Here is a 24898-nt window from a genome sequence, read left to right as displayed (position 1 = left end):
TTTCTCAGTGGCTTATTTCAAAATTATATTTAGCTCATTAAAAAAAATCTCTTTTTATACATACATTGTCACAAAAGCGGCTTAGTTCTGCACAGTTGTATGTCAAGTAAATAATCAAAACATTGACTTGCCCTGTACCCCAAAATATAAAGACCTCTCTTGCACATACAGTTCTAACATTTATATGTATTTGCGGTATCGGCAGTGTCCAAAAACTGAACGGACCCCCATTTACCTTCGACAGGAAGACTTCAGATAGAGGTCTTTCCCCACGGTGCCTTGGCAGTAGCTGGCCCAAGCTTTGGTGCCTTCATCAGCATTTAATCCTGGACCTTGGAATGTGCCTGTCTACAACATTCAGTCAGGGTCAACTTCCTGTTCTGGAAGTCAAGTTTCAGGCAGGCCAAAGAGCGCCTTTCAACGAGTTGATGGTCCTCCAGGCTCCATTGATGTTTGTCTCAGTGTGCGTCTTGGGGAACAAACCACTGCATCTTTCTCCAGACTTCCTTTGCAAAGGCACATTCCAGAAGGAGGTGCGTGACAGTCTCTCCCCACCCACCAGCAACCACTTCGGGGCAGCATGCGGTGGCACAGGCTGACTGGGCACACATGAAGGATCTCACAGGTCGTACCCTTCTCACCACCAGCCCAGCAATGTCTTAGTGTGTGTTAGAAAGTTCTGGTAATGGGGCATTCTGTCAATGACTTTGACAGTCTGCTCAGGGAACCACACGACAGTATCCACCCCCTCCTTTTCCTACAGGATCTCAAGGATGCTGTCCACCTCCTGATGGACTGCTGGTCAAAGGTGTTTTCCTTCACAAATTTCTCCACAAAGGACAGATGATACGACAGCTACTTGGAGCATTCTATGGCAGCGAGGCCAGGCCCATCCTTCACCATACAAGGTCAGGTAAAACCTCAGTACATAGTAACACTTAGTATTTGTGTACCGAGAGTATATACACAGCTTGATGCAGCCACACACAAAGATGGCCATCAGGATGAGGGTGGCATTGCTTATGCTCCCCTGACACCCCCCACCCCGGCTTATCCAGAGTTTTGTAAATGGACTTCCTACAGACCCAGTCTATAAGTGTGTAAGTTAGCTCACTGAGCTTGAAGGTTTGTTTTCAGACCTTTTGTCACCATACTAGGTAAAATCATCGGTGAGAGTCTCTCGTGAACTGTTGGTGGTATGTCTCACCTCTCTGTTTATAGAGCTTGGTTTCTTAAGGTGGGTAATGTCATTTTTCCATTCTTTTTTTCAAGAGAAGGTAGATAGGATCTAAATCGATGTGTTTATTGATGGAGTTCTGGTTAGAATGCCATGCCTCTAAGAATTCTCGTGCGTGTAGAGGCCATAAAGGAAGTAACTGCCAGAGTGAATGGGGATGTAGCTGAAGCCAAGAAGCCAACAGAGCCTTTTCAGTATACAACTAGGGGCTACTACCATCTCTGCTGTCATTCTTCCCATAGCAGTCAGTGGAGACATTGTAGGGTAAAACCAGGCACTCTCTCATTGGGCTCCTAGAATAGCTGTAGTCTTGCTTCATAAAAGCTACTCCATGGCCCACAGAGAGGTACATTCCCGGCAATGACAATGCCTAACACTGTGGCTACACTCTACTGTTTGAAGTGTATCTCCACCCTTAAATGACCATGGTCTGCTACTTTAACTACCTGGAGCCGGAGCTATTTTAACTTACCAGGCCTTTGAAGATGTGTCCATTAAGTTAGGTGCAGCTCTTGTTTTTAGCCTCTGGTGGCAGGACGTGATCAATGAAGGAAAAAGCAATCAGCACAAAGTCGAACAAGCAACTCAGCAATGTATAGCCTACTAACTGTGGAGTCAGAAGTGATGTGCCAGCTCTGGACATTGTTGTTTAAGGCTTTAAAATCACTAACAGTGTGAAGAATCCAAAGAGAAGCAGAAAAAAAATGTGGAATACTGAGTATAACCTTTCTGAAATACTAAGAATAAATTAATATCTCAATTTAAGAGCATTTTAGGAAAGGAGCAGGCAGGCAGCATTCCTCACAAAAGAAAAGCTCTGCTTAAACTGGATGCTTGAGGAATAAAATGTGCAGAGCTGAATTGAAGCTGGAAGAAATCTGCTCTAAAAACTATATTAAAAAAATGAGAGAAGGGAAACAGTTCTGAAGTCTGAGACAGTCAGTTAAAAATCATGTTTTTTTTTAAAAGATCCGAAATTCTGGCTGTTGCCATTTTGGAAATGGAAAAAAGCATGAATCCAACATTATATCACAAGTCAGAAAGTAATCAAAAAAGAGTTCTTCTGCTTAAAAATGTTGGAGAATCTGTTGGAGAGTCTAAATAAAAACCAAATGAACTGCGGTTGCTGTGAATCAGAGACAAAAATACAATTACTGGAAAAGCTCAGCAGGTCTGGCAGCATCTGCAAAGAGAAATCAGAGTCAATGTTTCGGGTTCAGTGACTTTCCTCTGTTCTAAGGAAGGATTACTGTACCTAAAACACAATGGTGGCACGGTGGGTCACTGCTGCCTCACAGTCCCAGGTTCGATTCCAGCCTTGGGCGACTGGCTGTGTGGAGATTGCACATTCTTCCCTATGTCTGTGAGTTTCCTCCGGGTACTCCAGTTTCCTCCCACAGTCCAAAGATGTGCAGGTCAGGTGAATTGACCATGCTAAATTGCCCGTAGTGTTAGGTGCATTAGTCAGAGGGAAATGGGTCTGGGTGGGTTACTCTTCGGAGGGTCGGTGTAGACTGGTTGGGCCGAAGGGCCTATTTCCACTCTATAGGGAATCTATCTATCTATTAACTCTGATTTCTCTCCACAGATGCTGCCAGATCTGCTGAGCTTTTGCAGCAATTTCTATTTTTGTTGGAGAGTCTTAAAGAGATGCAGAGGAATCCAACATCTTTATTTAAGAAGATTCAGAAGCGATAAAAAGTTTTGAAAAGAATTTAAAACAAATTCAAGAACATTATTGCAATAGTATTACTACATTTTGAAAGTTCAAAGCACCAAATAATTTAAAAGCATAGCAGTTGTCAAAGAAGAAAAATTTTTAAAGGCACCAGCAGAAGAAATCAATGTCTTGTGCTCGAATGATAGCCAGCACTGAAAGACCACAGAACGCCCTAGATACATCGAGACACAGCAGAGTTCCAAATATATTGCAAAAATTCAAATAGTTTTTCTTCAGAAAACTGGTGACTATTTGTTATTGTTGAGGTCAACATCGCGGCAAAAGTCAATATTACATCTGTGAATTCTTAAAATAAAATGCAACTGCAGATTTGGGAAACCAAGATAAAATGTATAAATGAAAATCTTCAGCATACAATTGTTCACTAAATTCATGTGCATGATTGATAGTGCTGGAGTACAAATACAATCAGTTCATTTGGACATTGCAGATGTTCACAACGTTGATGCTGCCAGACCAGCAATTGCACATATACCAATATAGATCATAAGACCATCAGATATAGGAACAGAATTAGGCCATTTAGCCCATCAAAGCTCTGCCATTAAATCATGACTCAACCCCCTTCTCCTACCTTCTCCCCGTAACTTTTGATCCCCTCACTAATCAAGCACGTATCTAGCTATGGGTCAAGATTAGAGTGGTGCTGGAAAAACACAGCAGGTTAGGCAGCATCTGAGGAACAGGAAAATCAACATTCTGAGCAAAAGCCCTTCATCAGGAATTCCTGATGCCAGCTCCACTCTAATCTTGACTCCAACCTCCTGCATCTGCACATCTACTTCTACCTATCTAGTTATGTCTTAAATACATTCAATAACTTGGCCTCCACAGTCTGCTGTGTCAACGGGTTCCACAGGTTCACCATTCTCTGGCTGCAGACATTCCTCCACATCTCTATTCTACAGGGTCATGCTTTCACTTTGAGGCTGTGCCCTCAGGTCCTAGTCTCTCCCACTAGAGGTAATAGCTTTTGCGTGTCCACTCCATCCAGGCCGCTGTATGATGTGACCTTACATTAAACAGTTAGACATCAGAACCAGAAAACAAACAACAGTGGACACTTGCAAAATGCAAGAAAACACGGAGTGCCTCACTTTCTTCTGAATTAGCAGAACTAAAATCTCAGCTCTCTACTGCTGAGAGAAAACCAAACTTCGAGAGTAAAAGGCTGAACAACTGGCTCAGAATAAATCCAAACTTGGAGAACACTGTCTCAGAGATGATGAAGTATTTAAGTGATGCCTCTGCTCAACTCCCAAAGATGAACAAAAAGCTGAAAGAGCAAGAAGTAGGAAAAGCTATAGGTTCCATATCAATAATCAAAGAAAAAGATTTCCAGTCCACAGGAAGACATGATCAATTTGAATATAATACAGACCAGACTGAACAGGAACAGCTGCAGAAAGATTAGCCCATAACAATGCTGAAGGAAGTGGCCAACAGGCAAAAAAACGGGTGGAGGTGCATAGTACTGTATAGGCATCAATAATCTGCAAGCCACCTATGGAACAGTTGTTTAGAAAAAATGCCAGCAAAGGCCAGCAAACGTCAGAGAACTCACGCAGCACATGAAGGGAATACAACAACTGCTGAAGTAGCAAGTGGAAAAGGCCCAGGTTTTCAAGAAAACAAAACAAAATGGCAAGACAATCAAAAAGAAAAGGCAGTATCACATTGACAATGGGAATCAACTGCATCTCCAGACAAAATCATCATCATGAGATCCAGATGTATCAAGAAACAGCTGACACATTATAGAGACAAACAAGCTCTTTGTTCTTTAAACCAGTTGATTTTGGTTTGGAAGAAAGGTGGATGTCATATGTGTACTAATCTTTAAAAGACTTCACCAATAAGCACTGACTCTAAATGCTGCATATATACAATGTTACAACTCCCACCCACCACCCTGTCTGACCGGTGTGAGTAGGCAGGACACACAGGAACAATGTCTGCATTACAACTGACAAGGTGTTTTGTCGTCTTAAAGAAATCAGGCCACAGAGTTAATTCATCCCAAATGAGTGTTTGATTATTAGAGCATATTTGTTAGTGTGACAAAAACCTTCCGGATTTGACAGAAATATTTAGCTCACACCCATCCCATGGATAGCCGCAGGAGTGGATATCATCAGGAGAAGACAAGAGGCATTCCCTTTCTACAGCAGTAACTGTAATATTCTATCAGTGTGGATGACGAGGTGGCTAGGTCAGTGCTTGAATCAGTGGGTGCATTTGGTAGCTGGGTGGGTCACTGGGTAGCTGGGAGAAGTAGGTAGGTAAGGGAGGTGATTAAATGTGACAGAAGGAAGATGCCTGAGATGGGCAAGTGGATAATTGGGTGGTTGAGAGGTAGGTCAAGCTGCAGGGTAGTTGGAGAGTGGGGATGGTTAAGGGTCAGTGGTATAGTTGCAGTTACTCAGATGTTAGACCAAATTTTAAACTGGTTAACATTTCCTGGACAATTATGAAGATAAATACTGTCTCAAATTTCTGACTTGGAAATATTGTCAATCTGAAATGTTCTCGGCAATTCCTAAATTTGTCCAAACATTAGAACCTCCATGGAGCCCTGACATGAGTTTCAGTCGTAAACTCCGTCTCCAACAATCCAGAGACTTAAAGGTTTGGGCTGATTCTGATTTTGTATGAGCTTGAGGGAGGTCATGCGAATTACAACGAGTAAGTGTTAGTAGAAGTGTAACATACTTAATTTGGTCATGAGTGACACAAATGATTTATAAAATGTTTATATTCTCCAGTATAATATCTTTTTACGATTCAGCACACACAGCCTCATTCTACACTCTGCAAATGTACAGGGTTAACTGAGTAGTTGGCGCATGTAAGAAGGAATCAACAACAAGAAATCTCATTCTTAAAGGCTTTCTTATTTACTGTGCAATGTTGTCACAATGGCTATTTAAAAAAGTAAATATATTAGTTGAGAATATCTTGCTCAACATTCATTACTAAAAATGGACTTCCCCATTTATAAAAGAAGCAACATTTCTTCAGAATGTATTTTTGAATTTCCTTATTTAGCAGTTTTGTGCAAGAACACATGCAAGTTAGAAGTTTCAGAGCTGGTTGCAGTTTTGCATTGTTTCCAACTTGGTAATAATGACAAGAATTCTGAAAAAGATCAGCAGCAGATCTGTACCGTTTGGTGTAGAGATGCAGAGGAGTCCAACATTTTCACATGATTCGTGCTGCCTAAGTCTGCCAAGTTTACTCATGAAAAGCAGTCGACTGGACTTCATTCCAAATTAGGTATTAATACAGATTGATGCTCTTCAAAGGATTACACTAAGTATGCCAAACAAAACAAGGCATCTGATTGGTCAGGGCTGCTATGATTTAATGTTTTCTGAACTGACTCAAGATCTGAGCCCTTTCCTAAGTTATATTTATGAAATCATGTTACAGAATTTGTCAAGTCATGTTAGCCACTCTGGTAATGGTAAAAATTTTGATTTGTTTATTGAATTCCTCTGGAATGCAAAGTCTTTCAGTTGTTCTTCTTTTATCTATTTGTTGGTTTTGATCAGGTAAATAGAAATTTGGGAATCTTCAGGGAATAAGTTGCAGTTCCGACTGTCGAATCAGTTTAGAACTTTCCTTATGTTACTTACTGTCGGTAACATTTCACACAAGTGGAGCTTTGTAAATGGTAGGATTTTGATATCAACAAAAATGTGGGCATTGAGTCAGGGAACTGATAACAGGAGACCCAAACTAATTTAATTAATCGGGTTTTGGAAGGAAATGTTTACAGTGTTTGGATGAGGGGGTGGTACTGGGTGGGATGCTTTTTAGAAGGTCCATGTGGACTTGGTAGGCTGGATGGCCTGTTGTCACACTGTAGGAATCCTATGGAAGGCAGGTCAGGGAGACAATCTTGAAGGGGGAATAGCTGGAACTGATTACAAAGTTTTGTATCCGCTACCTTCCTCAAAATTCTGCATAGCACATTTGTTGAATGTCCACCGGTAGCTGGGTTCCTCACAGTCTAGTACAAATCGAGCATGCTGTGCTCACTCTGCCCATCTGAGAATGTTACAATTCTACAATTGATGTGCATATGCAAGGAGCTTATTACCAAAAACTGGTGGGAGTACAGCTTGCTCAAGTTGTCACCTTTCCCATATTGCTTGTGAACCTCCCAGAATGGGCAGTGGACCACCTGGACGCTGCCTTTAATACAGAGATCTGTGTCCTATTATGCTTTGTGCTGGTTGTACAAGTATCCATCACTTCCCTGGCATTGAGCTGATGTCAGTTCTGTGATAGCTAGAAACAGAGGTGGCTTTTGTAATGAGACAGTGAGGAACTGGAGTTTACTGATTGCTCGGTCTAAGTCTGTCTTCATTGTAATGTCCCTGTAAGCTCCATAAACATGATTCTCCTAAACCCTTCACTCATGCAATTAGGCAACGGCAGACAGCCAGCCTCATCACATCACCATGGCTGCTCTCGGTCCAATTTCCATACCACTTCATGCCTTTACTTTGGACCTCAGAGCTACCTAGAACTTACACTCTTCTGCCAATTTGCTTTGTGTGCAGCAATAAAATATGCATCTAAATAGGATGGATGTAGCATATGGCTGTTAACTTTCAATCTTAACACTCACTCACTTTGTACTTAGTTGGAAGTTGCCAGACTCTCAGACTTGCATTGCTCATTGGTGCAGAGGGAGAGGCAGTCAATTTGTCATGGAGGTTAGCCATGAACAGTCAAGAGGTGAACACGTTGCTGTTCAGCACCACGCTGTTTCAATTTCACACCTATGACATGTACTGGTAGTTTATGTGGCAAATATACTGCATGTACTTCAGCCAAATGGCCATGCCCATAAGTTAAAGTGGAGCAGTGTTTATTAGGGTGCTCCTGATTGTAGCACCAGTCTTCCTGAGAGAAAGACGCACATAGATTGAGATTGAGATCCTTTGCTTCCCTTTTGTTTTGCCATTGATGCTGAACACCTATGGCTAGAGTGATGGAGTGCAGGTCCATGTGTATATCTAACAGAGACTGAGTTTACAGGACCTGACCCTCCAGATTGGCCAGTAACCTGTCCACAGAAACAGGCAGACACACATATGCCAGAGGTAGCAGGGCAGTGATACATTGGGGGCCTCCTCCATCCTTCATTTCAATTTACCAAGTGCCTCTGACAAATCCTGAGCCTATCTTTGCATTTCTGACCAAGAAATAATGGCCAAGGCCATGGGATCGTCTTCTGCCCCGGTGCTGAGCATTTGTCTCGTCTTTGGCAAAAGTCTGAGTGTCAGTAACTGGGGTCATTTCATCGTCACTGCTGAAAATGTGTTGCTGGAAAAGCGCAGCAGGTCAGGCAGCATCCAAGGAGCAGGAGAATCGATGTTTCAGACATGAGCCTGAAACACCGATTCTCCTGCTCCTTCGATGCTACCTGACCTGCTGTGCTTTTCCAGCAACACATTTTCAGCTCTGATCTCCAGCATCTGCAATCCTCACTTTCTCCTAGATCATTTCATCATCAACCAACCACAGAGGCATGTCAGCGATGTACTCACCATATTGTGCTCCTGAGTCTAACCCAGATACAATACCCTACCAAGGTTAAAATCCTTCAAGCTGCTGGAAGGTGCAGGTGAAAGCCTTTCTGTACATTCTCCAGGTTCAGTGCTTCCTCCTCAGATGTGGAGAGCTGGAATCAAAACTCAGGGCTCCAGTGCTGGCTTATTTTTGTGTCTGATGTTCCCTGGGATCCATTAGTGCCTGCATAAGAGAACAGAGGGAATGAATTCTTCTAAGAGAGAAAAATTTATGCAGGTTAAGATTGAGTTGATACTGGTGGTACTGGCAGTGCAACATTGGTTGCACACTGAGGTCTTTCTGTCTCCACATGAGTGGAGATGGTATTTGTCAGCTAACTTTATGAAATTTCTCTTCAAATGGAGTGATGATGTCCACCATGCCACCATCAGTCTTGGCCCTCTCAACCCAGTTGTGGGCCAGCTTTTCCTGCAGTGTGAGACAAAGGGAGGAATTTGCTGTCAGTGGATGGAAGTGGTGACTCAGGAGGATAAAAGATGGTGTGATGGACCTGGTGAGTGGGGAAAGAAGTGCAGAGAATGGGAATAGTTAATAATTTGGGAGGATGCTCTGGGTAAGAGCCATTGAGTGAACATTTTGCATACAATAGTGACAGTTGCAATTCCTGAACCTAGGTGAGAGGCATATATGGTGGCAGAGTTAGACCTTGTGAGTGAATGGGAGCAGTGAGAAAATGGTGGCACTTACCCTTGCAAAATGTGGAAGTTCATTGACCTTTTTTTCTTGCACTATGGAGAGTTTCTTTTGCCAATGGCACAGTACTGACCTGGATCACCATCTTAGTTCAGAACGGATGTGTCTGATGACATGGTCAGCGGGATAAAGCTTTACCGTCTTCTCAATCACCCTATCCACCATCATCTCTCATCCCTGAAGGTACAACTACGTGGGTGATGGCATCCTTTTCTGGGCCATGTGCTCAGCTGTAAATGTTAAGTAATGCAATACAAGGCCCAATCCCTGGTTTGCAGCATCTGAAGTAGTGTACAGCTGGGCTTTAAGTGTGGTGCCAGAAGATCCTGGCAGTGGTGAGCAATCTGCCTCTCCTGCTGTGTGATTCCACAACAAGGTAAACAAAAAGGCCAGTTGCATATTTAATCAAATAAACAGTGGAAGATGCATGACAAAAGTTACTATAAGCTATGATGGACCGGGTGCTATGTATCTTAAAATCTTGCTCATGCCCGAAACGTCGATTCTCCTGCTCCTTGGATGCTGCCTGGCCTGCTGTGCTTTTCCAGCAACACATTTTCTGCTATGTATCTTACTCAATAAATCACTTTAACTGAAAATTCAAACATTCAGCCTCAATTATATTTGTTGAAAAGGTTTGAGATCAAGTAATATATGTTGTACTTTTTAAAATTTTTTCTTAATTTGTGATAAACATACATATCTCAATGCAGAGTATAGGAGAGCATGCCAGGAGCAGTACCAGACCTACCTAAAAGATTTGACATTAACCTGATGAAGCTACAGGTCTGCTTGCATGCCAAACAGCTTAAGCAGGTAGTGATAGACAGACCAAGCGACCACACACTAACAGATCAGATCTAAACTCTGCCATCCTGCCACATCTTGTCATGAATGGGTTCAGACAGTTAAACAGCTCACTGATGAAGAAAGCTCCAGAAATATCCCCGTTCTCAATGATAGGGCCAGAGTATCAGGGCAAAAGATCCGGCTGAATCACTTACAAAAACCTTAACCAAAAGTGTCAAGTGACCTCACCCAAAGGTTCTCCATTTCATTGATGTCAATCTTCAGCCAATTCAATTCATTCCATGTAATATCAAGTGGCTGGAGACATTGGATAGTGCAAAGGCTTTGTGCCTTGATAACATTCCAACATTAGTACTGAAGACTTGCACTCTAGAACTTTCCACTTCCCTAGCCATGTAGCTACAGCACTAGCACATTGGTTAGGTATGTCCAGTACAAAAGAAGTGAGACAAAACTAATCCAGCTAATTACTGCCCCATCAGTCAATTGTCAAACATGATGGAAAGTGTCATCAACAGTGCTATCAAAGAGCACTTGCTTAGCAATAATTTGCTCACTGATATTCAGTTTGGATTCTGTCATGAACACTCAGCTCCTCATCTAATTACATCCTTGGTTCAAACATGAACAAAATAGATGAGGTAAGTGTGACTGCCCTTGAACATCAAGGCTGCATTTGACCAAGCATGACATTAAAGAATCCCAGCAAAACTGGAGAGAAAGTGAATCAGGAGAAAACTTTTCATTGGTTGGAGTCATACCCAGCATGAAGGAAGTCAGGTTTGGTTATTGGAGGTCAATCATTTCAACTAGAGCACATCTCTACAGGAATTCCTGAGGGTTATGTTCTAGGCCAAAGCATCTTCAGCTGCTTCATCAATGACTTTCCCTCTGTCATAAGGTCAGAAATTCTGTTGTTTAAGGGTGATTGCACAATGTTCAACACCACTCATGACGGCTCAGAAACTGAAGCAGTCCATGTCTGGGGCAATATCTAGATTCAGACTGACAAGTGGCAAGTAACATTCATGCCACACCAATGTCAGGCAATGACCATTTCCAAGAAGAGAGAATCTGATCATTTCTCATTGACAGTCAATGGCATTACCATCTCTGAATCTCTCACTATGTACATCCTAGGGGTCATCATTGACCATAAATTGAACTGGGAGTGTGGTGCTGGAAAAGCACAGCAGGTCAGGCAGCATCCGAGGAACAGGCGAATCGATGTTTCAGGCAAAAGCCCTCCTTGATGAAGGGCTTTTGCCCAAAATGTCGATTCTCCTGCTCCTTGGATGCTGCCTGACCTGCTGTGCTTTTCCAGCACAACACTCCCAACTCTAATCTCCAGCATCTGCAGTCCCCACTTTCACCATAAACTGAACTGGACTAGTCGCATTAATACAGTGGCTATGGGAACAGATTAGAGGCTCGGAATCCTGCAGCAGTTCACTCACCTCCTGTTTCCTCAAAGCCAATCCACCATCTACAAAGAGAGTATGAAATACTCTCCATTTGCCTGAGTAATTGTAGCTTCAACAGCACCCCAGAAACCCACAAAAATTACCATTTCAAAGGACAGTGGCAGCAGATACAATAGAAACAATAGAAACACTAGCACCTCCTATTTCCCCACTAAACTGCTCACCAGCCTGACTTTGAAATGTTAATAATCTTTCTCTATGGCTGGATCAAAATCCTGGAATTCCCTCCTGAATAGCACCATGGATCAACAGCATATGGCCTGCAATGGTTAAAGAAGGTAGTTCACCACCACCTTCTCAAGGGCATCCAGAGATAGGCAATAATTGCTGGCTCAGGAGCAACATTTACATACAGTGAATGACCAAGAAACTCACATGGCCTAATGGGAGTATTTGTTATTCTTATTGGAACCTAATGGAAAGGGAGGAGCACATGGCAGTTCTGAGAACTCTAGTAAATACATCATGATAAACTGAGTGTATATTGTTACTCTTTGGCATGCAGTGCAAAGTCGTGCTTGCTGTTTAACAGAAGGTAAGTATATGAGTAGAAACTTAAAATAATTTAAGCTATATAATAGCTTAGATGGCTCTTCCTTCAGATCTCTCTCTCCCTGTGAAGAAGGGCTTTTGTCCGTCTGGTTTCTCTCTCTCCTGTAGTATGGCTAAATTGAGCAATTTATCACGGGAATGAACGTTTCCCATCACTACGGCATCTCAATTACATTGCACTACTATTGTAACCATTGAAAAGCCTTCAATTAATATTTCAATGAATCAGTAATATTTCAAACTGTTATACATCATTGACTTGGAGTACAGTCATACATGTTTACATGCTCTGTCAGAAATCTGAGCAGGTGGAAAAATGCTACTCATGATATCTATTTGCTTACCACGAACATGAAGTGACTTGGGGGAATGAACAAAAGCTTTTCAAACTTCAAAAGGCCCTGAACGACCAGTATTCCTTCCACAAGAGGTGTTACTGATTACATTGTACAGAATCATTGAACAATTGGGGAATAATGAAAATGCTGAATTGTTTCAGTCTATTGTCGCAAACATGTATTTTTAAAAATATTTGATTAACAAAAAATGATTTATCAAATTAATGTAGAATAATACCTTTCATCTTTCCAAGAGTTTGAAATTAGATCATATACAAGAATCTGCTGGCAGAAACATTTTTTCTATTTTAGAAATTTATCTTTTCCTTACCTGCCATGTAATTCACAAGTTACTCTACAATCTAAAGTAACAGAGACAAGTTAAATCTTGCTAACACGCTTTATAAAATGACCCGCTGAGATGACCACAGGATCACATTCGCAGCTGGTTGCAGGATGATATTGAGCAGTAAACTGAAAGTGAGAAACTGTTTACATTCCCTGTCCTCCTGAGGCTCCCTGTGATTCTTCTTGCATTGAATGTGAGAGATCACTCTTCAGTTGTTTACTGGCCTTTCCTCCTGACTCTGGGGATCCATAATTCTATGCAAAACCTCACAACTGACAGCAGGACCTTCAAAAGCAGACCATGAAATAGAGAACAAGCTTCTAATGTTGTACTTCTATTCTGGTGATTGATGAAGCTTCTGAAGTAAAATTACAAAGGAACTTTTCTGATCCTCATCATATCCTCTTGAAACAGAAGGAATTTTTTTTCTTAGGCGTGGGTCATCAATATGCTTGGACTCAGAGGTTGTATGCTAAACCAGGCAGTGTGATATTTATGAGTTAAATAGTAAAGGCCACTCCACCGACAAACAGATTGCCAGCAAACTGTTGGCACCCCAGCACCCCTACCACCCAAAACTGCAATCTTGCATTCTCAAACCATCAGATTTGTTAACATTCTGTGCAGATTTATCTCTTCAACCACACTAAGCAATCTTCCAAATTTTATGTCTAAACGGATATTTTATTGATGATACATACACAAAGTTAGCAATTGTAAGAAAACTTAGCAAAGCGAAATCAGTATTCCATATGTGTAATACTCCACTGTAATTGTGGCATGAATCAACAGCAGCTTCCAGATTGCAAATTTCAGTTAATCATATTTACAGCAAAATTATTCACACATATTTGGACACATTTTTTTACAATTTCCAGGAGAAAAAACGCATTAGAATTCCATATACTGAGCTTGATTGCCATTTTGAATTAAATACTTGAGTATTTGTGGCATTTTTACTGTGTGTTTTTCACATGCGTGCTTTAAATGTGTTTTATGACATCATGTATACCAAGAACTACATCAATGGCACAAAGCCCATGATAATTGTTGGAGAAATATTATATTGTACAAATTGAGCAGTGCAGTGGATTAAGGCCCCTCTGAGACCTGGATTCAAGACAGACGTGATGAAAGTGTCTTCTACCTTCTGGTTATAAGAATTCTATATGAAATGAAATCTAGTGGTCTTGGGGCAAAAGCAGGAAATTACTCCTAAATTGACAACAATTGACAATGTCACTTAGATAGGCCCAATGATAAATAATGACAAAAATCAAAATATATTACTGGTGCACTGTGATATATGTTTCTAAATGCTGAGGTTAATTCAGTGGAAAAAGTATCTCCGCAGCTGAAAACGTTTGATGCTGGCATTGGATGCTTTCTTTAGACTGAAAGTATTCCCTTCCTGACCATTATTGTAACTTAGCTTGATAAGGTCGAGAATAGTTTATTATGGTATGTCTTATGCTATACTACTTAGGTCAGTGTGGCGTATTTCTTAAATGTTACTTGTTTCGAACTTGCAGATAATTGAAGTTAAAGGTGTTTTTCATTGGAGATGGATTGTCGATGTTTAAGGTTCTTTTCTGATAAAACCTTAATTCTTTCATATTTACTGTTTATTCATGTTTCAGTTATCTCTGCCTAAAAACTTGAAGTACAAATCATATTGAGATTGTAATCCTTATTAACACTTAAGTTTAATGATACTAGCTATGCAAATGATTATTCAGAAAGGATTAAGTTATGTGAAGGCATAAAGTTACCATTCTTATCTGACTGAAAACCATAGGTAAGGTGTGCGCCACCAAATAGTGATTTAAAGGCATGAATATTGTCCCCATTATATTTGAATCAAACATAACTTTTGAGCAGCCTATAGACAAAAATATGCAAAATGATGTATAATTTGCTGCATTTTATTTTTAATTCTGAATTTGTTATTGAAGCAAGTTCATCATAGTTTGAAATTGTGATCTTTAACACTCAGTGCAAAATGAAATGTCCTTATTGCTCTGTAAAACACCTCTCTTGCATGGAATAATCAAATACTTATTTAGTTAAATACAGGAAACAGCAAAGGTAACCACTGTGTAAAAGCATCATATCACCATTATGAATAAAGCTGTCCATGCATGTTTATTCCTTAGTTGTTGGCTTTTTAATTTCTTTTGTCTCAGACTTGCTTATAGAGATGGAAACAGATGGAGGTTGAGATATTTCAGAGAACTGTTTTTGTTCACTTTGAATCATTTCTCCCATTCTTACAAAAACAGCCGATGTATCATCAGTAGCCATTGCTCCAGGAGCGATATCTCTTTGTAATACGGAACGCTCAGTTAAGACAACTACAGTTCCTCCTGTTTTGGTATATTTCTTAGTAAGGGTGGCAGATACAGTGCCATCTGATTTGGGAAAGTGGAATTCAGACAATTCAGCTGTCCCACTGGCAGCTTGTTCTTCAATGAGCGATTCTTTGGTGACAACTGTGGAATGTTCTGTTGGATGTGTGTGTGTTGTGCCTTCAGGTGGTGGGGATATTGGTAGGTTAAAACTTTGAAGGATTCCTGGTTTTGGGGTGCTTTGTTTATCATTTGATTTTGTAATTTTGGTTCCAGTCAGAATAACTTGATGAGGCTCAGATGAAGTTTCACAGATTGGAACATGGCCTTGATGAGAAGGTTCTGGTTTACTTGTTTTGGTTGCTTGGACATTTATCCTGAAATCGCCTGATTCCAGTAAGGCAAGCTCAGTTCTGGCGGTTGATGTCACAACTTGACTGGGTGTTACCACGTATGCGCCTCCAGCTATGGTATCAGGATCTTTAGATTTCATTGTTACTATTTGAGTTGTGCCATCATCAGTATCCCCAACCACTACTTCTTTTGATGTAGGCATTGTTGCTGGTGATACTTCATCTGTAGGCCTGCTAGGTAAAAAATCCTGGCCATCAGATTTTACATCAATTACTGGTTCTGTGCTAGAAGTTGGAAATTCATGCGCAGTATGTTTTTCATCATCAGCGGCTTTTCCTTTCTTCCATGGTGAGGAAAAGTTAATTTTTGGAAATTTAAACCAACTTGTCCTCCCCTTTGATGGAGAACTTTCATCTGTTGTTGTCAGTTCAGCACCCCTTTCACCTTTCAGTTCAGGAGCTGTTTTATTTGATTGCTCACAAGACTTTCCTTGAACTGATTGACCTGAAATGTCAAATATAAGAAACAAAGAACATCAAAAAATTTAAGTTTAGCTTCACAATTTTTCTGATCAATATTCAATTCTATCCCACATAGTTTTAATACTGCTTTCTGTTCAATGTGAATGGACATTAGAACATCTAGACTGGTGCTGCCAGACCTGCTGAGTTTCACCAACAATTTCTGTTTTTATATCACATCTCCAGCACCCACAGTTTTTTTTGTTTTGTTATACATCCAGACTATTACATAGAACGTTATCCTTCTGCATGCTATTTAATTTTCACTGTGTGCACTTCATTGTAGGTAGATTTATGGTTGACCAATGCTTTCCGCCTTCTTTCTCAAGCAGTTCTTTCACTAATGCTTTAGTGTGTGTCTTCTGTTTAGTTACATTGTCAGCAAATTTGCAAATAACTGATTGTGATATTGATTATTTCATAATAGCATTAAATTTTGCCCTGATCATAATAAAACTGATAAACTCAAGAAATGGTTCAAATTCTTTGCTAAGGCTGAATGATCTGGTCCTAGAGGAATGAATCCCAGTTTTAGAAACATTCACATGCATTACTGAAATCACAGGTCCCATTCATTTTCTTCTCAGATTCATTTGTGTGGCTTCTAATGACTCCTGTTTGTTTAGTCCTATTATATAGTAAACAATGATTGCTGAACATAATGTTCTGAATGTTTCATGTACAAATTTCTTTCATCATATCTACTTCATAGCACCACGAGGCCAAACCCATATCAACACCTCTGGTGCTAATTAATCTGCCAGCCATGCAGAGCTCAATATTTCTAAATTAATGTCAATTTTATGATAATTTAATGTGTTATCTAAAACTTTATCCAACAACAAATGTAATCCAGTTTTGGGATGAAAGACTTTCTGAATTACAGGTGGTCGGAGGCAGGGGAACATTGACCATGAGAGTGAGTGCAATCAGTTTTACACCACATTCAATTTTATTCTGCTTGGTGTTCAAAGGGAAGTCAGCCTGCCAAGAAAAATTCCACCATCCCAGATATGTCAGCTTAAATATTTCAAATTGAGCCAGAGTTATTGTATGACCAAATAACCTCCTACAATATTAGAAACTTGAACATCAAATGTCATTACATTAATAAAAGTACCTGATTCTTTTGTCAGCGCCTTGGGAAAATCAGAATCTTCAGTTAGTGATACATCTTTCTCTTTTGTTTCTGATGTAAAGTCGACATCTGGAAATTTAAACTTTGAAAATGAAATAGAAAATAGTGCTGGAGCTTTAGTGTCCACTGACATTTCAGGAGCTGAAACATCAAGTTGAGTCTTGGGCATCAATGTATCAGCATCAATTTTCCCTTTTGTTTCTGGATCACCAGTACTGATTTGTGAACATTGATCCTCAGGCATTTTCAGATGGGCATCAACATGCTTGAAATCAAAAGCTGCGACATTGTGCTGACCTTCCACTGTTCCTACTTTCATGTCTATGCTTGGCTCATTCTGAACAAGGTCAGTTTTTGAAAGTGGAATGTCAACTGGAGCAACACTAATATCAGCATTCGTATTAGAAGATTTCATCCCAGATGTTGAAACACCAAACTTTATTGCTTTAAATTTTGGTATGTAAAATTTTTCTCCTTTCCCTGCAATGGCAACATCACCTGCCTCTACACCATCTTCACATTCTGGAGCAGCCACATCAACTTTCAATCTTTCAATGTCGATCTCTCGCTTTTCAACTGAAATATTGACATCTGGCTTGCCCACAGTCATATCAACTTCAGGGCCTGTGCATTTTGGAAGAGATACACCGAAAGAAGTTATTTTCACAGGTGGAAATTCTAACCTTGCACCATCATCTTTCATCTTTGGATCTGCTGATCCTAAATCCACATCAACTGTTGGCAGATGCATGCCAGTTGATGGAGTGTTAATGTCCACTGACATTCCTGGAGCTGAAACATCAATTTCAGGTTGAGGCACGGACACATCGACATCCAATTTCCCTTTCACTTTTGGCATTTCAACATCGACTTTTGGTTTTTCCACTTCAGGCAGTTTTAGACCGATATCAGGACCTTTGATGTCAATCTTCCCAAGACTAAGATCACCTTCCATCTTGCCTGCTGAGACATCAACACTCGGTACTTTGATATCCACATCAGGATTCTTGAGTGAGACATCAGCTTTGGGAAGATTCATGTCTAGGTCCACTTTTGGAGCTTTTATATCGGGAGTGGACAATCTGAATTTGGGAGTTTTGAATTTGGGCAGTTTCATTTTACCACCTTTAACTTTAATGTCAACATCCGGTGCCTGCAGATCATCTTCTAGTTTTGGAGTTTCTACGTCAATCATTGGAACTTTAATGCCTATCTCAGATTTTTGAACTGAAATATCAACATCTGGCTTGCTCACATTCACATCAACATCCGGTCCTTTGAACTTTGGAAGAGAAATACCAAATGATGGTATTTTCATGGATGGCATTTTGAACTTTGCTCCCTCACCTTTCAACTTCAGATCTGCTGAATCTAAATCAACATCAACTGCTGGCACATCAATATCAGCTGATGGAGGTTTAATGTCCACAGACATTCCTGGAGCTGAAACATCAATTTCAGTTTTAGGCACGGACACATCGACATTCAACATCCCTTTCACTTTTGGCATTTCAACATCGACTTTTGGTTTGTCCACTTCAGGCAGTTTTAGACCGACATCAGGACCTTTGATGTCAATCTTCCCTACACTAAGATCACCTTCCATCTTGCCTGCAGTGACGTCAACACTTGGTACTTTGATATCCACGTCAGGTTTCTCTAGTGAGACATCAGCTTTTGGGAGATTTATATCTAGGTCCACTTTTGGAGCTTTTATATCGGGAGTGGAAAATCCAAATTTTGGAGGTTTGAATTTGGGCATTTTCATTATACCACCTTTAACTTCAATGTCAACATCCGGTGCCTGCAGATCACCTTCTGGTTTTGGTGTTTTTAAATCAATTTTAGGACCTTTAACGTCTATCTCTGGTTTTTCAACTGTAATATCAACATCTGGCTTGCTCACATTCACATCAACATCCGGTCCTTTGAACTTTGGAAGAGAAATACCAAATGATGGTATTTTCATGGATGGCATTTTGAACTTTGCTCCCTCACCTTTCAACTTCAGATCTGCTGAAACTAAATCAACATCAACTGCTGGCACATCAATATCAGCTGATGGAGGTTTAATGTCCACTGACATTCCTGGAGCTGAAACATCAATTTCAGGTTGAGGCACGGACACATCGACATCCAACTTCCCTTTCACTTTTGGTATTTCAACATCGACTTTTGGTTTGTCCACTTCAGGCAGTTTTAGACCGATATCAGGACCTTTGATGTCGATCTTCCCAAGACTAAGATCACCTTCCATCTTGCCTGCTGAGACGTCAACACTCGGTACTTTGATATCAACGTCAGGTTTCTCTAGTGAGACATCAGCTTTCGGGAGATTTATATCTAGGTCCACTTTTGGAGCTTTTATATCGGGAGTGGACAATCTGAATTTGGGAGTTTTGAATTTGGGCAGTTTCATTTTACCACCTTTAACTTCAATGCCCACATCCGGTGCCTGCAGATCACCTTCTAGTTTTGGTGTTTTTACATCAATTTTAGGACCTTTAATGTCTATCTCTGGTTTTTCAACTGAAATATCAACATCTGGCTTGCTCACATTCACATCAACATCCGGTCCTTTGAACTTTGGAAGAGAAATACCAAATGATGGTATTTTCATGAATGGCATTTTGAACTTTGCTCCCTCACCTTTCAACTTCAGATCTGCTGAATCTAAATCAACATCAACTGCTGGCACATCAATGTCAGCTGATGGAGGTTTAATGTCCACTGACATTCCTGGAGCTGAAACATCAATTTCAGTTTTAGGCAGGGACACATCGACATCCAACTTCCCTTTCACTTTTGGCATTTCAACATCGACTTTTGGTTTTTTCACTTCCGGCAGTTTTAGACCGACATCAGGACCTTTGATGTCGATCTTCCCAAGACTAAGATCACCTTCCATCTTGCCTGCTGAGACATCAACACTCGGTACTTTGATATCCACATCAGGTTTCTCGAGTGAGACATCAGCTTTGGGAAGATTTATGTCTAGGTCCACTTTTGGAGCTTTTATATCGGGTGTGGACAATCCGAATTTGGGAGTTTTGAATTTGGGCAGTTTCATTTTACCACCTTTAACTTCAATGTCAACATCCGGTGCCTGCAGATCACCTTCTAGTTTTGGTGTTTTTACATCAATTTTAGGACCTTTAATGTCTATCTCTGGTTTTTCAACTGTAATATCAACATCTGGCTTGCTCACATTCACATCAACATCCGGTCCTTTGAACGTTGGAAGAGAAATACCAAATGATGGTATTTTCATGGATGGCATTTTGAACTTTGCTCCCTCACCTTTCAACTTCAGATCTGCTGAATCTAAATCAACATCAACTGCTGGCACATCAATGTCAGCTGATGGAGGTTTAATGTCCACTGACATTCCTGGAGCTGAAACATCAATTTCAGGTTGAGGCACGGACACATCGACATCCAACTTCCCTTTCACTTTTGGCATTTCAACATCGACTTTTGGTTTTTCCACTTCAGGCAGTTTTAGACCGATATCAGGACCTTTGATGTCGATCTTCCCTACACTAAGATCACCTTCCATCTTGCCTGCTGAGACGTCAACACTCGGTACTTTGATATCAATGTCAGGTTTCTCTAGTGAGACATCAGCTTTCGGAAGATTTATATCTAGGTCCACTTTTGAAGCTTTTATATCGGGAGTGGAAAATCCAAATTTTGGAGCTTTGAATTTGGGCATTTCCATTTTACCACCTTTAACTTCAATGTCAACATCCGGTGCCTGCAGATCACCTTCTAGTTTTGGTGTTTTTAAATCCATTTTAGGAACTTTAATGTCTATATCTGGTTTTTCAACTGTAATATCAACATCTGGCTTGCTCACATTCACATCAACATCCGGTCCTTTGAACTTTGGCAGAGAAATACCAAATGATGGTATTTTCATGGATGGCATTTTGAACTTTGCTCCCTCACCTTTCAACTTCAGATCTACTGAATCTAAATCAACATCAACTGCTGGCACATCAATGTCAGCTGATGGAGGTTTAATGTCCACAGACATTCCTGGAGCTGAAACATCAATTTCAGTTTTAGGCATGGACACATCGACATCCAACATCCCTTTCACTTTTGGCATTTCAACAACGACTTTTGGTTTTTCCACTTCAGGCAGTTTTAGACCGATATCAGGACCTTTGATGTCGATCTTCCCAAGACTAAGATCACCTTCCATCTTGCCTGCTGAGACGTCAACACTAGGTACTTTGATATCAACGTCAGGTTTCTCTAGTGAGACATCAGCTTTCGGGAGATTTATATCTAGATCCACGTTTGGAGCTTTTATATCGGGAGTGGAAAATCCAAATTTTGGAGCTTTGAATTTGGGCATTTTCATTTTACCACCTTTAACTTCAATGTCAACATCCGGTGCCTGCAGATCACCTTCTGGTTTTGGTGTTTTTACATCAATTTTAGGACCTTTAATGTCTATCTCTGGTTTTTCAACTGAAATATCAACATCTGGCTTGCTCACATTCACATCAACATCCGGTCCTTTGAACTTTGGAAGAGAAATACCAAATGATGGTATTTTCATGGATGGCATTTTGAACTTTGCTCCCTCACCTTTCAACTTCAGATCTGCTGAAACTAAATCAACATCAACTGTTGGCACATCAATATCAGCTGATGGAGGTTTAATGTCCACTGACATTCCTGGAGCTGAAACATCAATTTCAGGTTGAGGCACGGACACATCGACATCCAACTTCCCTTTCACTTTTGGTATTTCAACATCGACTTTTGGTTTGTCCACTTCAGGCAGTTTTAGACCGATATCAGGACCTTTGATGTCGATCTTCCCAAGACTAAGATCACCTTCCATCTTGCCTGCTGAGACGTCAACACTCGGTACTTTGATATCAACGTCATGTTTCTCTAGTGAGACATCAGCTTTCGGGAGATTTATATCTAGGTCCACTTTTGGAGCTTTTATATCGGGAGTGGACAATCTGAATTTGGGAGTTTTGAATTTGGGCAGTTTCATTTTACCACCTTTAACTTCAATGCCCACATCCGGTGCCTGCAGATCACCTTCTAGTTTTGGTGTTTTTACATCAATTTTAGGACCTTTAATGTCTATCTCTGGTTTTTCAACTGAAATATCAACATCTGGCTTGCTCACATTCACATCAACATCCGGTCCTTTGAACTTTGGAAGAGAAATACCAAATGATGGTATTTTCATGAATGGCATTTTGAACTTTGCTCCCTCACCTTTCAACTTCAGATCTGCTGAATCTAAATCAACATCAACTGCTGGCACATCAATATCAGCTGATGGAGGTTTAATGTCCACTGACATTCCTGGAGCTGAAACATCAATTTCAGTTTTAGGCAGGGACACATCGACATCCAACTTCCCTTTCACTTTTGGCATTTCAACATCGACTTTTGGTTTTTTCACTTCCGGCAGTTTTAGACCGACATCAGGACCTTTGATGTCGATCTTCCCAAGACTAAGATCACCTTCCATCTTGCCTGCTGAGACATCAACACTCGGTACTTTGATATCCACATCAGGTTTCTCGAGTGAGACATCAGCTTTGGGAAGATTTATGTCTAGGTCCACTTTTGGAGCTTTTATATCGGGTGTGGACAATCCGAATTTGGGAGTTTTGAATTTGGGCAGTTTCATTTTACCACCTTTAACTTCAATGTCAACATCCGGTGCCTGCAGATCACCTTCTAGTTTTGGTGTTTTTACATCAATTTTAGGACCTTTAATGTCTATCTCTGGTTTTTCAACTGTAATATCAACATCTGGCTTGCTCACATTCACATCAACATCCGGTCCTTTGAACGTTGGAAGAGAAATACCAAATGATGGTATTTTCATGGATGGCATTTTGAACTTTGCTCCCTCACCTTTCAACTTCAGATCTGCTGAATCTAAATCAACATCAACTGCTGGCACATCAATGTCAGCTGATGGAGGTTTAATGTCCACAGACATTCCTGGAGCTGAAACATCAATTTCAGTTTTAGGCATGGACACATCGACATCCAACATCCCTTTCACTTTTGGCATTTCAACAACGACTTTTGGTTTTTCCACTTCAGGCAGTTTTAGACCGATATCAGGACCTTTGATGTCGATCTTCCCAAGACTAAGATCACCTTCCATCTTGCCTGCTGAGACGTCAACACTAGGTACTTTGATATCAACGTCAGGTTTCTCTAGTGAGACATCAGCTTTCGGGAGATTTATATCTAGATCCACGTTTGGAGCTTTTATATCGGGAGTGGAAAATCCAAATTTTGGAGCTTTGAATTTGGGCATTTTCATTTTACCACCTTTAACTTCAATGTCAACATCCGGTGCCTGCAGATCACCTTCTGGTTTTGGTGTTTTTACATCAATTTTAGGACCTTTAATGTCTATCTCTGGTTTTTCAACTGAAATATCAACATCTGGCTTGCTCACATTCACATCAACATCCGGTCCTTTGAACTTTGGAAGAGAAATACCAAATGATGGTATTTTCATGGATGGCATTTTGAACTTTGCTCCCTCACCTTTCAACTTCAGATCTGCTGAAACTAAATCAACATCAACTGCTGGCACATCAATATCAGCTGATGGAGGTTTAATGTCCACTGACATTCCTGGAGCTGAAACATCAATTTCAGGTTGAGGCACGGACACATCGACATCCAACTTCCCTTTCACTTTTGGTATTTCAACATCGACTTTTGGTTTGTCCACTTCAGGCAGTTTTAGACCGATATCAGGACCTTTGATGTCGATCTTCCCAAGACTAAGATCACCTTCCATCTTGCCTGCTGAGACGTCAACACTCGGTACTTTGATATCAACGTCATGTTTCTCTAGTGAGACATCAGCTTTCGGGAGATTTATATCTAGGTCCACTTTTGGAGCTTTTATATCGGGAGTGGACAATCTGAATTTGGGAGTTTTGAATTTGGGCAGTTTCATTTTACCACCTTTAACTTCAATGCCCACATCCGGTGCCTGCAGATCACCTTCTAGTTTTGGTGTTTTTACATCAATTTTAGGACCTTTAATGTCTATCTCTGGTTTTTCAACTGAAATATCAACATCTGGCTTGCTCACATTCACATCAACATCCGGTCCTTTGAACTTTGGAAGAGAAATACCAAATGATGGTATTTTCATGAATGGCATTTTGAACTTTGCTCCCTCACCTTTCAACTTCAGATCTGCTGAATCTAAATCAACATCAACTGCTGGCACATCAATGTCAGCTGATGGAGGTTTAATGTCCACTGACATTCCTGGAGCTGAAACATCAATTTCAGTTTTAGGCAGGGACACATCGACATCCAACTTCCCTTTCACTTTTGGCATTTCAACATCGACTTTTGGTTTTTTCACTTCAGGCAGTTTTAGACCGACATCAGGACCTTTGATGTCGATCTTCCCAAGACTAAGATCACCTTCCATCTTGCCTGCTGAGACATCAACACTCGGTACTTTGATATCCACATCAGGTTTCTCGAGTGAGACATCAGCTTTGGGAAGATTTATGTCTAGGTCCACTTTTGGAGCTTTTATATCGGGTGTGGACAATCCGAATTTGGGAGTTTTGAATTTGGGCAGTTTCATTTTACCACCTTTAACTTCAATGTCAACATCCGGTGCCTGCAGATCACCTTCTAGTTTTGGTGTTTTTACATCAATTTTAGGACCTTTAATGTCTATCTC

The 24898-nt window shown here is 40.6% G+C and overlaps 1 protein-coding gene across 1 annotated transcript in view; it reads right to left on the bottom strand.

Annotated features, from left to right (window-relative positions):
* Nucleotides 1-13486: 13486 nt before the first annotated feature.
* Nucleotides 13487-24898, bottom strand: part of LOC132818193 (neuroblast differentiation-associated protein AHNAK-like) — a 29515-nt gene continuing 18103 nt past the window's right edge. Inside the window, exons 6-7 of the mRNA XM_060828971.1 lie at nt 17155-24895; nt 13487-16017 (exon numbers count right to left, since the gene is read on the bottom strand). Coding sequence (XP_060684954.1) covers nt 14957-16017; nt 17155-24895 — 8802 coding nt within the window. The 3' untranslated portion in view covers nt 13487-14956. The remainder of the gene's footprint in view (nt 16018-17154; nt 24896-24898) is intronic.

This window comes from Hemiscyllium ocellatum, chromosome 8 (genome assembly GCF_020745735.1).
Source record: "Hemiscyllium ocellatum isolate sHemOce1 chromosome 8, sHemOce1.pat.X.cur, whole genome shotgun sequence".
NCBI classification, from domain to species: domain Eukaryota; kingdom Metazoa; phylum Chordata; class Chondrichthyes; order Orectolobiformes; family Hemiscylliidae; genus Hemiscyllium; species Hemiscyllium ocellatum.
This window is presented reverse-complemented; position numbering and strand designations above follow the sequence as displayed.